This window comes from Salvia hispanica, unplaced genomic scaffold (assembly GCF_023119035.1).
Source record: "Salvia hispanica cultivar TCC Black 2014 unplaced genomic scaffold, UniMelb_Shisp_WGS_1.0 HiC_scaffold_114, whole genome shotgun sequence".
In the NCBI taxonomy this organism is placed as follows: Eukaryota; Viridiplantae; Streptophyta; class Magnoliopsida; order Lamiales; family Lamiaceae; genus Salvia; species Salvia hispanica.
In genome coordinates this window covers 1-16,090 of record NW_025951405.1, presented here as the reverse complement: position 1 = coordinate 16,090, position 16,090 = coordinate 1, and the positions used below count along the sequence as shown (strand labels likewise).

The 16,090-nt window shown below is 34.2% G+C and overlaps 2 protein-coding genes and 1 long non-coding RNA gene across 3 annotated transcripts; all 3 read left to right on the top strand.

The window, feature by feature from the left end:
* Window positions 1–6: 6 nt before the first annotated feature.
* On the top strand, window positions 7–12,397 carry LOC125197981. The gene is made up of 2 exons (XR_007172328.1): window positions 7–128; window positions 12,319–12,397. It is a non-coding gene; the product is annotated as an uncharacterized LOC125197981 (long non-coding RNA).
* LOC125197980 (putative disease resistance protein RGA1) lies at window positions 9,206–12,397 on the top strand. The gene has a single exon (XM_048096456.1). The coding sequence runs from the start codon at window positions 9,301–9,303 to the stop codon at window positions 11,341–11,343; it is 2,043 nt and encodes a 680-aa protein (XP_047952413.1). The 5' UTR covers window positions 9,206–9,300; the 3' UTR covers window positions 11,344–12,397.
* Window positions 12,398–14,461: 2,064 nt separating this feature from the next.
* Window positions 14,462–15,356, top strand: LOC125197979. Its single transcript, XM_048096455.1, has 2 exons — window positions 14,462–14,576; window positions 14,618–15,356. Exon 2 carries the CDS (start codon window positions 14,655–14,657, stop codon window positions 15,354–15,356), a length of 702 nt encoding a protein of 233 aa, XP_047952412.1. The 5' UTR covers window positions 14,462–14,576; window positions 14,618–14,654.
* Window positions 15,357–16,090: the final 734 nt, after the last annotated feature.

The following is a 16,090-nucleotide window of genomic DNA, read 5'->3' as shown; positions in this document are numbered from 1 at the left end:
TTTGTTTGCCTTTTTTGAGATTGAATTTGGGATTGTGATAATTATTTTTTTGCTTTATTAGACGGATACTCTTTTTCCTTCATGGTGTTTTTCCCTCTGGGTTTTTTGGCCATGAAGATTTTAATAAGGTCCGGCCTTGAGTGATCGTTATGTGTTCTCCAAAGTAGTGTTGTTTTTACATTTTAGGTTATATATAAAAATTACTCATTTTATATTTTCATTATTTTATTATTTTTTTATAATTAAGTAAGACTGATTTTTCACTACTAACATCATAACTATTTTTCCTTTTTATATTTTTTGTATTTTACTATTACTTTTTTTTGTTAAAACATGCAAAGCTTATTATTAAATCCAATGGTACCAAAGAATGTAGCAGTATATATTTCCTCGTCCCAAGAAAAAGGTCTATATTTTGGGTGACATGAGATTTTATTATGTATTGTATTATATTTTATTATATATTATGTGGAAAGAGAATAAAGTAAAGACAAATATTTTTTATATATTGCTTAAATATTGATATAAAATACTGGATTGCTTAAATATCAATATAAAATGATCCATTTCTGCTTTGTGAAGAACTAAATGGACGAAGAGAGGAGATACGATGAGAGCTTTTTTTAAAAAAATAAATAAATAATAACACCCACATCATAACATATGTCCTAAATGGGCCTGATTCCAAGTTTGGGCCAATAGCCTTCTGAACTTTATATTTTCAGCCCAACTCCTACTATAAAATTCAATAATACCCCTATCCATTTAGTAACAAAAATTACGTTTAAAATCGAAACATACTTTTGAAACCAATCAAAATTTTGCAGGTTACATTTTCGTTATGATTCCATAGAAAAAGAAATAGTTGCTGCTTAGATACTTCACTTATTAAGAAGCCTCATTAAATTCTTTGGAAGGACCACAAAAATTCCATCTAAGTTAACATGTAAATATTATGATTGTAAAATTGATGTATCATTAACAACACAATCATTCTTTCTCATCTTAAATCCAAAAAAATGAGGGGCAGTTTTGGAAATTGGAGCCAAGGACTATTGAGTGCCTCTCTATTAAATTTCCATTTGTGTTATATAATTTGGACCCTTTATTTTGATATTTCTTGCTCATTTTAGGAAATGGATTCATCTCAAGGCAATAATTTGTTGCATGGCTTATTTCTTCCCTTCACAATTAAAAGTCAACCTAGTTTAATTATTGTACATGTCATGACATTTATTGACCTTACTTTTCTTCCGTCTACCATTAAATATTTTGTTTAACTTGTTATAAATTTAAAAAATTTAGTTGAATACAGGTGAAAAAAGACACATGAAATTAAATACGAATCTCGCTTTTATGTATGAATTTTAGAGTGAATATGAGTATAATAAGTAGAAATGAAGTTCATCTATCATAAATAGTAAAAATAGAATGGAATATTTTACTATGAACATCACAAGTTACTAAAATAAAAACATCTAATGATGAACATATGAAGTATTAATTCAAGAAAAATGGATTATCCATCTTTTATATCAAGCTAATTCGCTATTACTATTTTTTTTATACACTAAATAAATCACGGTTTATGTGCAATTTGTGCAAAGATAGTTTTGTTTGTAATATATATTGAGCGGGTTTTTCATACTCTACAGAGTCGGTTTTTTCTAGAGTTTAATGATTAATATGACATCATTCCATTTCTAATAAAATTACCCAAGTAAATGTAGTAGTATATCACAATTACTATAAAATAGACAAAAATTTATGACAATCCTTAAATTACTTACTTAGCAGGAATCCTAACCTCTAAAATCAATCCACAATAAATGGATGGGTTGAATTAAGTGGAAGTAAACTAGTATTCTAAATGAAATATTCACCATCACTGCATATATTGTTTTATTTTCAAATTTATTTGTTCAGACAAAGTTTCAATAAAATAATCTAAAGTTATATGGTTTCTTTTTTTAATCTAATCACAGAACTGAGCTACCTTAGAAAGCCCAGTTAATTTTGTAGATGCAAATCTTACCATATCAAAAACAGCCCAACTTTATGGGCCTGTTAACTATATCAATTAAGCCCACACAACAATTTCAAGAGCAATATTCCACAAATCTCGTTGAAAATCAGTGCCATGCCATCAATTTTGCAATAGTTCAATAGGGGAACGATGATGTGATGGAGAGTCATGGATATTCAATGTGGATGCTCTAAACTCAAAGAGTCCTTGTTCATTCACATGTAACCTAAAATTTTAATATTATTATTTTACTGAAGTCCAAAATTAGTCTCGTATGTTTGAGGAAAAAAAATTGGTCCTACATTAAGTGTAATAGCTTTTGGTCATGGACAATATGTTTTGATCAATATTTAATGGTTTCGTAAAAATTTAACGGTCAATTGTGTTTTGACCTAAATAACGAGTTAAATTAATGGAACAAAATAAATTCTTTAGGACCAGAAGCTAACACAGACTTAATGTGTAAGATCAAATAATTTTTTTTTTTGTTTTCAAATGTACGAGATCAATTTTAAACTTTAAAATGCAATTGATCGTTAATATTTTATGGACCATTAAATATATACCAAAGCATATTATTTAAAGCCAAAAGTAAACACACTTGATATATAAGATTTTTTTTTTTTGAACAAATATACGAGATCAATTTTAAATTTTAATCTTATTATTATTTGAAATCTCTTAAACTTGCAGGACAGGTATGCCCAATTCTTCAATCTCCATCAATGTCTTATAACCAACTTACTCCATCCCGCTACAAAAGTCTACTAACTGAAAAATAGAATTTTTTTATTATTTAAAACCTCCTTTCTCTTTAATGGGATAAAACTTATTCTCCACTAACAATACTTATTAGAATTGGAAATAAAGGCTAAACTAAAACCTAATTATATTTTATTTTTCAATTCTAATAATACTTTAAATACTTTTTCTTTTTATCTCTATCTTACTTTACCAATTATGCATTAATTTATTAAAACTCAGCAATCATTTCTCCGAAAAAACTCAACGTCCATCATTTTTGTTGGAAATTTAACTAATACATACAAATATAACTATCTCACATTGATATTCATAAACATCTGAAACCATATAGTTCTAAATTCTAATGGGTAACTCCTTCTAATACCAATTGATTTTAAGATGGAACTTATAGATTTTTATCATAGTATCAGAGTGGATAGTTGACATACTTGGATTTTACATGGTTTTAGAGGGTGGTTATGTATGAATTTGATCATATTTTGTCTATTATTGGACATGTTTATATATACTTCTCTATTATATTGGTATGTTGACCATTTTGTTAAGAATGTGTAGAAAAAGGTACAAAATATGTGGATGTGCAGCAGCCTTACTTTGAGACAATATTTACTGGAGATTTTGAAGTCCAATCAGCCCATAATGCATATCAATCTCTTCTTCTTCGAAAGAGCTTCGCGTGGGTATCTTGCACGCCTCAATCGAAGTTCGGTAGAAGAAGTTATGGCCATTACAAGAACACTGCGCTCTCCAGAAACTTACACCCGGCCGGGTGAATTATTACACTGTAAATTCACCCGGCCGGGTACTGTAACTCAGCGGCAAAGGTCAGAATGGGGTCGAAAATGACCACCCGGCCGGGTGAATTTTGCTCTTTGTAATTCTACCCGGCCGGGTACGTTATTTTGGCGTATTTTCTTGCCAAAAACGCGATTTTTGATGGGAGATTAAAGAGAAAACGCCTAGGGTTCATATCATTCAACACCCACCGCCTCCAACACTCACACACACCCCCAAGAACACCTTTGAGAGAGAGAATTGAAGATTGAAGACTTCCAATCGGAAGATTGAAGTTGCAATTCCATAGATTCATTCTCATAGGAGTATCTTAATCTTTTCTCCATGTATTTCATTGAATCTTGTGTTTTAAACATGGTTTTTGTGAAGAACATGAGTAGCTAAACACCTTTTTGTAGAATTCTTGGTGATGATGCATTAATTTCATAGTTTTTATCCAATTAATCTTGTTCTTACCTTGCTCTTGTAGTTATTTGATTATTCTTGGGTTTATTCCTTTCAATTGCTTGATCACCACTTGATTGTTTAGGATTAATTAGATTAATCGGGAGATGAAATAATTAATCTGGAAATAAGAATAATTCACACCTTAATGCAATAAAACTCGGGAGAGTTGAGGTTTTGAGTGAGGTCTTTGACCTAATCGAGCTTTTGGGAGTTAGGTGTTTTAGGATTAGAAGGGGACTTCAATCCTAGCACCTAATCTACAGGTTTCTCACCTCGGGAGGGGGTTTAATCTATAATTGTGGTCGACTTAGTAACTCTAGAGACACCAAAAGGTAAGGCAATTTGATTGGATAAGAGCTTGGAATTGTGCATCGGATCCTTGAGTTCTACAATTTTCTCCATATTATCTTTTCACTCCGTGTTTATTTGCTTTTATTTATCTATTTGCTTATTATATGCTTTTCGTAGTGTTAGAACAAAACCAAACATTTCCCGATTCTCTAGATAGTAGTCAACATTTGTTCGTGGTACTTAAGTTGATACGATTTTGTCTCTGTGGGATACGATACTCTTGCTTGCTAATTGCTACACTAGCCCCGTACACTTGCGGGTATCACTTGTGTTAAAATAAGTTGAGTCAATAGTCAAGCTATCCAAGGTTCATTTGCTTTTAATTAAATTGAAAATTTAGATTTAATTAACGTATTATAAAGCTAACTCAAGTGTTATATTGCTTAACTACAACTCAATAATAGTCATTAGATATTCAAATTAAAGGTCTAGATCATTAACCACAAAATGTCAATACGATCAACAAAAAACGTCAATAAGGCTATAGGATTAATTCCAATAAAAATCAATAGGGGTATTAATGTCAAGTTAGTTATAACTAACTTTTAAAAGAAATCCCAAAACTTTAAATTCATTCAAATTAAAGATAATTTTATAAGGATTCCAACGATATATTACATGCATATGTTCCGACGTCAAAATTTGAAAAAAAAATCTAGAATTTTAGACCATTTTCGTATTTAATGTCAATGCAAATAAGATAATATGTCAATGCATATACAATGTCAATCCTAAATTTGTGTTGACATTCTCAAAGCATTGTGTTGATATTTAAACACCTAAAACATTTTATAATTCTAATTGGTCACTCCTTCTAATATCAATTGATTTTTAAAGATGAAACTCATAGATTTTATCATAGTATCAAAGTGGATAGCCGACTATGCAAGATTCATTCACTTTTAATTAAATTTGAAAATTTAGAAACAGTATAAACGAACAATACCAACTAATTATTATAAACTAAAATGATGTTAATGAATTTGTAACGAAATTTATTGCATTCCTACAAAGAGAATTGTTGTTAGTGGGATCGATCGATGTAGATCTTCATGATTAAAGGGCCGAAAATGATTTTCTATTCTCACAATAACTAGAACTCTCATTTAAATTCTTCCCATATATAATGAAAAAAAGAAGAATAATAGACACTCTCTCAGTTCAATTATTGGTATGGCTTTTCTTGAGGAACGATTGGGCCACTAGATATTTTGTTAGCCCCCAAAAGCATCATTCTCTAGCAAAAAAGATGAAATAAAATTTATGTTTGAGTTAAAAGTTATATGCGCAGAATAACTTAAAATTTATTACTACCTCCGTTCAGATAGCTTGTCTCACTTTGACCAAGTATGAATTTTAAGAAATATAATAAAAAGTGAATGTGAGTCATATTTTTATATATTAGTATAAAATAAGAGTAATAATGGGTTAGTAGAATATGAGATCCACTACCAAAAATGATAAAAAGTGAAATGAGATAAACTATGTGGGATGGACTGAATCGAAAAAATGGGACAAACTATTCGGGACGGAGAGAATAATTGAGATTTATATGTGGCATACTTTACTAATTAATTTGGTGAAAGCGTTCACAACTGAAACAAGTGGCCATGTGATAAAATTTGTTTTTTTGCTACTTTGCCAATTTAAGCATAATGTTGATGAGTTGTTTCCCAGCTGCCACTCTATTATGAAAGTTAAAGTAGATGGCAGAGTCCCTACTTAAACTTACTCTCTAAATTTTCTAAAAGCTACGATTTTACCTAAAAAAAGCAGCTCCAAAACGTACAATATCATCGTCGTCCGCCGCAGCGCCACCGTCGGCCGCCACACAACCATAGTAGCTGCCACTTGCTAGCCGTGAAGGTATCTCATTGCTCTTTTCAGCCTTTATTGTTCATAATTTTATTTGTACTCAATTTCAAATAATTGTGTGTTAAAGCCTTAGGTATAACCATATGATATGAGTGTATGTGCAAGAATTTTGGTTATTCAATTGCTTATTGATTTTTGTATGGTAATTAGTGTTGAATAATTCAATGATAGTAGTACTTATATGATGATAGTGATTAGTGTTAAATTGAAACCAATGGTTCAACCTCGAATCAGATCGCTCAACCCTGGCTTGAAATCGTAACCGGAAATACCAACTACTACTTCCTTTGTCCATGGAAAATAGTATCATTTGTGGATGACACATGTTTTAATGAGAAATTGATAAAGTAAGAGAGAAAGAATGAGAAAAAGGAGTAAAGTAAGAGAGTTTGATGGAAAAAGTAGGTAAAGTATGAGAGAGAAACTTTCTATTTTAAGAAATGAGACTATTTTTTGAGGACATTCTAAAATGGCAAAATGAGACTTTTTCGTGGACGGAGGGATTATTTATCACCCAAACTATTGTACTATTTCGTTCTAGGCACCTAACAATTCTAAGTAATTGCTACTACTACTACTTTTTTTGGACTTCAAATGTCCCTTTTACCTCATAGACCAATGTCTTTTTACTACTACTGCTTATAAATTAGTTTTGTCTAAGAAAGGCACCCCCAAAAAAGCAACTCCGATGCGCGGAACGTGAGGCTACCGCCCGTTTGTCACCGCCTGCCATCGCACAACCATAGTAGCTACCAGCTGTGCAGGTCAGGCACACTATCTTTTTCAGTCTTTCATTGTTCTAAATTGCTTATTGGTTACTCAATTTGCTTGTATATCTAGGGACAACAACATAGATAAGGCAAAACATAATCAGAACATACATTTTACTAGATCAGATAACTCCAAAATAGAGGACAGTTTGATAGTAATTAGGTATGATTTGATAGATGGTTGAAGTAACGGGAGAAGACAAGTGTAGTGTGCTTTACGTGTTGCGATATTCAAATAAGGAAATAGCAGGTTCCCCAGATCCAGCAAGTCCACTAGATCACTTGGTCTAGGAACTCGTGGGTCGTGCGGAATCCCGGTCGTCGGACACACAAGTACTTTCCCTCTTCAAAAACCCTCAACCACTTTACTAAACCTAGTATAGGGAAGTAGGGATCGATCCCACAGAGAAGGATGCGTAAGACTCATAATCAAGGATTTGAGAGTATTTTTGGTGTTGGCTGCTGCCACGCATTTTCTTGGGTTGAGGAAAATTAAAATTAACTTGACTTGGGAACCTTAGAAAGAAACTTAACCTAACAGCTAGACCTAGGAGATAATTCTACGGTGGGGACCACGTCTAAAAACAGCAAGGTACGACTGAAAAGTGGCAGAATAACTAACTCTCGTACTAACTGACAGTGACATCGTCTTCTACAACCAAATTCGCATAAAATTTCTTAAGAAAACACATAAGCAAATAAAAAACAGAGCTACTAACTTGAAATCAAATCTATGCATAATAAACGAAGAACTTAACAGATCTGCATACCCTAGACGAAGTGAAATAGAAACCAAGAGGAAATAAAGCGATTCTATCAACTACTGTCTTTTCACACGCCAAAACCGACTTCAGACGCTAAATCCACTCCGGATCCAAGCGTCCGACATAAACTCCAAACAGAAGAAATTCTCCATCACATCAGATTTTACAAATAAGAGCTCCGAATACTCAAACAACCACAGATCTGTCACCAAATTCCACATCAAACACCTCAATAACGAAATAAACATAGATCGACATAGCAATTGAATAATTACGCTAACAGCAGAAAGATCTATGCAAAATAACTTGAAATTAAACAGCTAAACGCAGATCCATGAACGGTAAGCAGTTAAACATCATCAACATCAAAGTCGACTCCCAAAAGTGAAGTTCGACGGTGGAAACTAGCAAAAATAGCTGAAATTAAAAGTAATTGTATCTTCGCCCTCACTAGGACGGTGTTGCCAAGCACGAAATATTTAGAAAATACCCCTCCTATCACGATTACCCCCAGAACCAATCCCAAGTGTGTGTAAAAATATATGAGCTAAGAAGAGTGGAAAACTATATCCATTGCGTTGCATGCTCTTCTATATATATAGGCGTTTTAGGTGGGCCCAGCGAGGTATATATAATGACTTTGTTGCCCTCAGCTGTAGACTCCTCTGTCACGCCACTTTTCCTTGTAAATTCTGCTCATTTTCATTCCTTTCTCTCGCTAGACCATCTCCTTCCTTACTTCCTTGATCTAGCGCTTTTCTTCACACACCTGGCTTAGGAAACGTGTTAGACCCAGCAAATTATAACATATTTTTTAGCACATACCGATTTGCATGAAATTAGCCTTATCAATGGTAGTGATTCATTGCTGAACCAAAATGAATGGTCCGGCACCGTTGATGGTGATTTTGGGCTAAACCCGAAATCACCAACTAGCCAGTCCACTGGTTTCAACAAAAAACCTTTTCTAATTCACTCAGCCTTGTCATTTCTTGAATGATCGTCATCCGAAGACTCTATGCTTCCCTTGAATCATATATCTCTAACATCAAACTCTTGCTCTATTTCAATTTTAACGTTATTTCCTCGTGTTTCATGAACCTTCTGTTGAAATGATAAACTGGACTGAGAGGCTGATTCTCTAAATCAATCCATTTTCAGCTATTGCAATATTGTCGTACCTGGCATTTTGCTTTCGTGTTTTGTTTGATCTTTGAGCTTGGAAATCTTTTCTAGTTGACTCAGCCTTGTCAGATCTTGATCCACTTTTGTTATCACTGAAACTCCACATGTTGCTGTCAATCTCCCCTCAATTTCTAGCAGCATCAACCTTCTCACCAAGAAAACATATGAATTCAATTATATTAATTAAAACGAAAAAAGAATTGAATGTTTGTCCCACATACAGGTGAAGAGTGAACCAATAGTTGAAGTGTCACTTATCTAAATCCAAATATTGGATTGATTTCCACCATAAATAAAGAGAAGCAGCTCCAAATCGCATAAAATGGCAGATGCTATAGTTTCAGCAGTGGTGGAGAGAGTTGCAACTATGATAGAAGACAAGATTCGGTATGAAGTCAATTTGGTGAAAGGCGTGAAGAAGGAGCTTCAAAATCTTTCCAAGAAGCTCAATACGATCAGAAAGGTGTTGGATGATGCAGAAAAGAAAGCAGTGAATGATCAAAGCGTCAAAAGTTGGTTGAAGGAGCTCGAAAACACGACTTATGAGATGGACGACATTTTGGATGAATGGAACTACTCTCTTCTCAAACATAAGTTGGAAGATTTTGCTGAGCCTGAGCAAAAGATAGGCTGCTCCTTCATCCCATGTTCGTGTTTATCTTTCAACGAAATTTCTGTTCGTCGTGATATTGCCAAGAAAATTGAACATGTGAATGCCAAGCTTGATCAGATCTTAAAGGAGAAGGATGATTTTAATTTTGTCATCTCTCTGCCTGCGCCCGAGTCTCACCGAGAACCAACCACATCTTCAATCGACTTCAAGAATGTTTATGGGTCGGACATATATAAGAAAAGGGATGACATAGTCAGAAATATGATGCATAATGGTGGTGGTACCCAAATTCTGTCTATAGTTGGGACGGGGGGACTTGGGAAGACGACACTAGCTCAACTTATTTTTAACGATCCTCAGTTCGATAAGGATTGGTTAAAAATTTGGGTATGTGTCTCTGATCCCTTTATTGTGTCTAAGGTTGCCAAAGATATTGTTAAAAGTGTGGGAAAAGAGACGATTTCTCCAGATGCCGACCCACTAGAAGTGGTGTTACAAAAATTAAAAGCATCTGTTTTAGGAAAAAAGTTTCTTCTTGTCCTTGATGACGTTTGGTCAGAAGACAGAGACAAATGGCAGCCCCTGAAAATCAATCTCGAATATGGTGCCCCAGGAAGTAAAATTTTGGTGACAACGAGAAATGAAAGGGTAGCTAAGAGGATGGGTACCTCAGATGATGATATCTATCACCCGAAAGAGCTTAATCCTGAAGAGTGTTGGTCATTAATGCGTGCCATATCCCTTGAAGGAAAGAGTGAGAATGAATGTGTAAAATTTGTGGATGTGGGCAAGAAAATAGCTAGCAAATGCAAGGGATTACCTCTTGCTGCAGTTGTTTTAGGAAGACTTTTGCAGTTCAAGGATTTGGAAGGGTGGGAACACGTAGAGAAGAGTGAAATATGGCAGTTGGAGAATGCCGAAGTAGATCTTTTTCCTCATTTGGTTTTAAGCTACAATGATTTGTCCCCGGCTCTTAAGCGTTGTTTTTCATATTGTGCCGTCTATCCTAAAGATCACAAAATTCATGCGGAGACTCTGATAGAAGAGTGGATGGCGCAAGGTTATCTTGGCTCTAATAGTGGAAATTGTGCAGTAGAACTCAAAGGGCGAGAGAACTTGAGAAATTTAGCAATGCGTTGTTTGTTTCAAGACATTGAGAAAAGTGAGTCGGGGGAGCAGATAGAATGGTGTAAAATGCATGATATAGTACATGATTTTGCTCTATTTCTTAGGAAGAATGATGACAAGGAGAGAAGTTGTCAAGTTTGTGATCCTTCATTGGTTTCTCATGTCCAAGAATATCGGAGTCTATCGTTGGACTACAAACCTCCTTTTGATGAAAGAGACAGAATTAGTCAAGTTTGTGATTGCATGAAAAGTCTTAGGGTGTTAAGAATTCGGGGTGGACTTCCTCCAGTGGGAATGGAAACGCTGATTCACTTGAGATGGTTGGATTTAAGTCGGTCTGACCTGTCAAAGGATGGCCTTGGAATCATATGTAAGCTTTATTTCTTGCAAACTCTTCTCTTATCACAGTGCGAGCTAACAGAGATTCCACGAGAAATTGGGAATTTGGTTGAGCTAAGACATCTTGACTTAAGTTGGAATAGGGAATTAAAGGAGTTACCAGAGAGCATTAGTAGTTTGGTTGAACTGCAAATCTTGAAGATTGAAGGCACTGATATCAACTGTGTGCCTGAAGCATTAGGTGAGTTAAGTAATCTCCACACACTGGAATTGTGTCAAATTTAAAGTAGGAAGTGAATACAACAAGTTGGGTTTTCTGAAAAAATTACACCATTGTCTTACTGGATCTCTAGAATTGGAAATCTACTGGAGTAGTATGAGTGAAATGGAGGAATTGGTTGAGGATGCTCGACAAGAACAATTGAAGACACTCCTCCAAAAACTTGAAAGACTCGAAATATCCTTTCAGGGCATGATGGATGAAATGGAGCAGTCATCATTTTCATCATCATCAATATGGATGGAGGTAGTAGAAGCTCTCCTACCCCATTACAAGTTGAATGAATTGGTAATCAGGGGATATAAGGGCTCCAGGCTTCCGCATTTTATGTCATCGCCTCTCAACTTTATAAAAGAGATTGTTCTGAGTAATTTGAGTGAGGTGTCATCATTGCCGGCTATGGGGAAACTACCTTTCTTGGAAATTCTCTAAATTACTGGTGCCAAGCAATTGATGTTTGTCGGAAGGGAGTTTTTAGGAATAGAATCTTCATCTGATGATGATGTTGTTGTTGCATTTCCTAAACTCAAGAAACTGGAATTTTATGGCTGCTCCAAATGGGAGGAGTGGGAGGACATAACGGAGGAAGAAGAAGAATCTGCTGCCATCTCCATCATGCCATGTCTCACACGCTTGACTATCAATTTAACTGTGAGAGTTTGAAGAAGCTGCCGCATCGCCTCCTGCATAAGGTCTCCTCGTCTTTGCAGGTGTTGGATATCAGTGGTTCATCAGAGCTGATAAAAACATACGGAGAGGACAAGGAAGGTTCAGCTTGGAGATCCATATCCCAACATAATCCCCAACTTCAACTTCGCACATAGGTCTAATGCTAATATTTATGCTTTTCTGTTTGTTTGCCTTTTTTGAGATTGAATTTGGGATTGTGATAATTATTTTTTTGCTTTATTAGACGGATACTCTTTTTCCTTCATGGTGTTTTTCCCTCTGGGTTTTTTGGCCATGAAGATTTTAATAAGGTCCGGCCTTGAGTGATCGTTATGTGTTCTCCAAGGTTTACGTGTTGTTTTTTATGAATGACCATATGGCTTCTTTCAATCGCGTAAATAATATTTTTATAATAGAGCTACTAGCAACTCAAAACTGTGCATCTTTTCTCTCAAACTCCGAATACATGTAGTCATTTCTCCCAAAAATTTTATTTTTGTTATTTTCTACTTTTAACTTTTTTTTCTTAAATTTCAAAAATTACCTTTAGCCTTTCCCAAATTAATACTGTAGAAAAATAAATCATGGAAATTTGAAGGTAAAAGGGGGCTGAATCAAATGTAGATATAAATTTTTTTTAGAGATGTGAAATAAAGAAATAATGGCGGTCATAGTTTTTGATGAAGAAGAAGACTCCACATTTTGAAAAAAGTTTTATATAATAATTTAACAATATTATAGTTCTCCATAAAACTTCCTTGTAAGAAGTCATGTAGAGATATTGACATGTGTTCCTAAAATTGTACCGAGTACACCTATTTTTCCAAAAATGAATCGTGTTAAATTTTGATATTTACACGAAATTCGAAATTGATAACTTATAGTAGTGTGAATACACTTGTAGATTCCATTTACAGTTAAAGGTATAGCAATATTTCAATTTGTATATTTGATTAGTTTATAAAATATTTTAAATTTGTAGATTTTTTGTATGTTAGAGTACTATTTTTCATATATTAACTCTGAAATATAATACTATCATCCATAATTAATACAGTAGTTTTGTTTTTACATTTTAGGTTATATATAAAAATTACTCATTTTATATTTTTATTAAATTTCTTTTTATATCTTTCATATATTACTCTAACTTTTTTTGTTAAAACTTGTAAAGCTTATTATTAAATCCAACGGTACCAAAGAATGTAGTATATATTCCTTCGTCCCAAAAAAAGTGTATATTTTTGGGCGACATGAGATTTTATGCAGAGTTGTATTATGTTTTATTATGTATTATATGGAAAGTTGCAGGTTACATTTTCGTTATGATTCCATAGAAAAAGAAATAGTTGCTGCTTAGATACTTCACTTATTAAGAAGCCTCATTAAATTCTTTGGAAGGACCACAAAAATTCCAATCGGATTTATTAGCTTAATTAATTTCCTTTAAGAAGCCGTGTAATCATAGTTATCGTTGTAATTTTCGACTTTGGAGTAATCTAAGTATTTTCGTTGGAAGAAATAAAATGCAAGGAAATTTATGTGTTCAAGGATAAAAGTAAAGGCTATGCTTTTACTAGATAAATATTTGAGGAATAAGATATACTAGAATGTTGGAGATACATCTATTTTAGAGTGAATGTGAGTATAATAAGTAGAAATGAAGTTCATCTATCATAAATAGTAAAAATAGAATGGAATATTTTACTATGAACATCACAAGATACTAAAATAAAAACATCTAATGATGAACATATGAAGTATTAATTCAAGAAAAATGGATTATCCATCTTAAAAATAATTATCAATAATGTGTCCATGTAAATAAAATACACCTTAAACAATTTAACATCTAAATTTAGAAACATGCAAGTTTCACTTTGCCGAAGCTAGCATTTCAAGCTTCCCGCCCTTATATGTGAACTATACTTGGAAATTTTCATCATGAAAAGATTAATAAAATCAAAATTTCACGTGGGTCCTACAATAATAATTGAATAAAAGAAGAAATCAACATGTGATCGCCTTTCTTTTAAACATAAACAATATTGAAATAAGGCCTAAAGTGCTCTTTTATCTTGGGCCAATCTGAGTTGGGCTCACACAAATGGAACCAGCACTGAGAGTGAGAGTATATTGTAGAGTGTTATTAAAATCGATTGCCTATAATAGTTGTTTACCTCGGCAATGTCTGGACACGATGATGATCTATATAATACATTCAAACATATTTATTAAAGTTTAAATAAAATATTTTTGTATCACTTCGTCAAATAGTATGACTTAGGATTATTATTTATTTACTACTCCCTCGACCAGTTATAAGAGATTGATATTTTTTGTTCCATTGTAAGTGATTAATTATTTTTTTTTGCAAAAAGAAAAGTATATTACTCTCTCTTGTTTTATTTTCTTTTTATTTTTCTACTTTATTCCCTTGACAGAAAACATATTTCCAAGATAGTGTATCTAAGCTGGTGAACTTGAGGTACATTTCGTATCCACAGACAGGGTACTCTTTTTCCCCTTCAGTGTGTCGCCTTTGGAATTTGTATACTTTAACTGCCAGGCATACCACAGCTGATGGAATTTGTATACTTTAACTGCCAGGCATACCACAGCTGTTGCTCCACCTGAAATATGGAAAATGCCTCTACTTAGGCATGTGGAATTCCACAGCATCTCTCTCCCTGATCCTCCCGTTGATGGTTTTGTTTTGGAGAGCCTACAGACTCTCTGTACAGTCCCTATTTGGGACTGCCGCAAAAAGGTGTTAAAAAGCATCCCCAATATAAAGAAACTCAAGATTCATCAGGGGGAACTGGAGAGTTGGTCTGTAATTTATCTCAAAAATCTTGCCTGTTTGCATAAACTCGAATCTCTTGAAATCACTTCTGGTGGCTTTTTTCAAAACTCAATTCCGTTGGAGTTTTGGAGCAACTTCACCCTCCCACATTCCCTCAAGAAGTTGACTTTGTATGGCACTCAAATACGCTGGGAAGAGATGCCTGCAACGATAGGCTGGCTACCCCATCTCCAAGTTCTCAAACTGAAACGAGATTCTTTCGTTGGATCTGAGTGGGAAACAGTCGAAAGGCAGTTCTGCAAACTCAAATACTTGCATATTGTCGGTTGTTACTTGGTGTACTGGACAACAGAAAGCACCCACTTTCCATGCCTTGAGCACCTTCAACTTGAACATTTGATATTGAAGGAGATCCCTTTAGCTATTGGAGAAATACCAACGCTTCAGTCAATCAAGTTGGTTGATTGCAGCACTTCTGCTGTCGCCTCTGCTACAAAAATACGAGAAGATCAACAAGAGAACTATGGGAATGATGACCTTTAAGTTCAGATAGAAAGATCAATTGGGCGAACTAGCAAGGATGACCTTCAAGTTCTGCCGCAATGGAATCAGGTTTCAATGTACGGGGCTAGTGTAGCAATTAGCAAGCAAGAGTATCGTATCCCACAGAGACAAAATCGTATCAACTTAAGTACCACGAACAAATGTTGACTACTATCTAGAGAATCAGGAAATGTTTGGTTTTGTTCTAACACTACGAAAAGCATATAATAAGCAAATAGATAAATAAAAGCAAATAAACACGGAGTGAAAAGATAATATGGAGAAAATTGTAGAACTCAAGGATCCGATGCACAATTCCAAGCTCTTATCCAATCAAATTGCCTTACCTTTTGGTGTCTCTAGAGTTACTAAGTCGACCACATTTATAGATTAAACCCCCTCCCGAGGTGAGAAACCTGTAGATTAAGCGCTAGGATTGAAGTCCCCTTCTAATCCTAAAACTCCTAACTCCAAAAAGCTCGATTAGGTCAAAGACCTCACTCAAAACCTCAACTCTCCCGAGTTTTATTGCATTAAGGTGTGAACTATTCCTATTTCCAGATTAATTATTTCATCTCCCGATTAATCTAATTAATCCTACACAATCAAGTGGTGATCAAGCAATTGAAAGGAATAAACCCAAGAATAATAAAATAACTACAAGAGCAAGGTAAGAACAAAATTAATTGGATAAAAACTATGAAATTAATGCATCATCACCAAGAATTCTACAA

Coding starts and splice junctions, on each gene's coding strand:
- LOC125197980 (XM_048096456.1), top strand. CDS start 9,301: ATGGCAGATGCTATAGTTTCAGCAGTGGTGGAGAGAGTTGCAACTATG.
- LOC125197979 (XM_048096455.1), top strand. CDS start 14,655: ATGCCTCTACTTAGGCATGTGGAATTCCACAGCATCTCTCTCCCTGAT.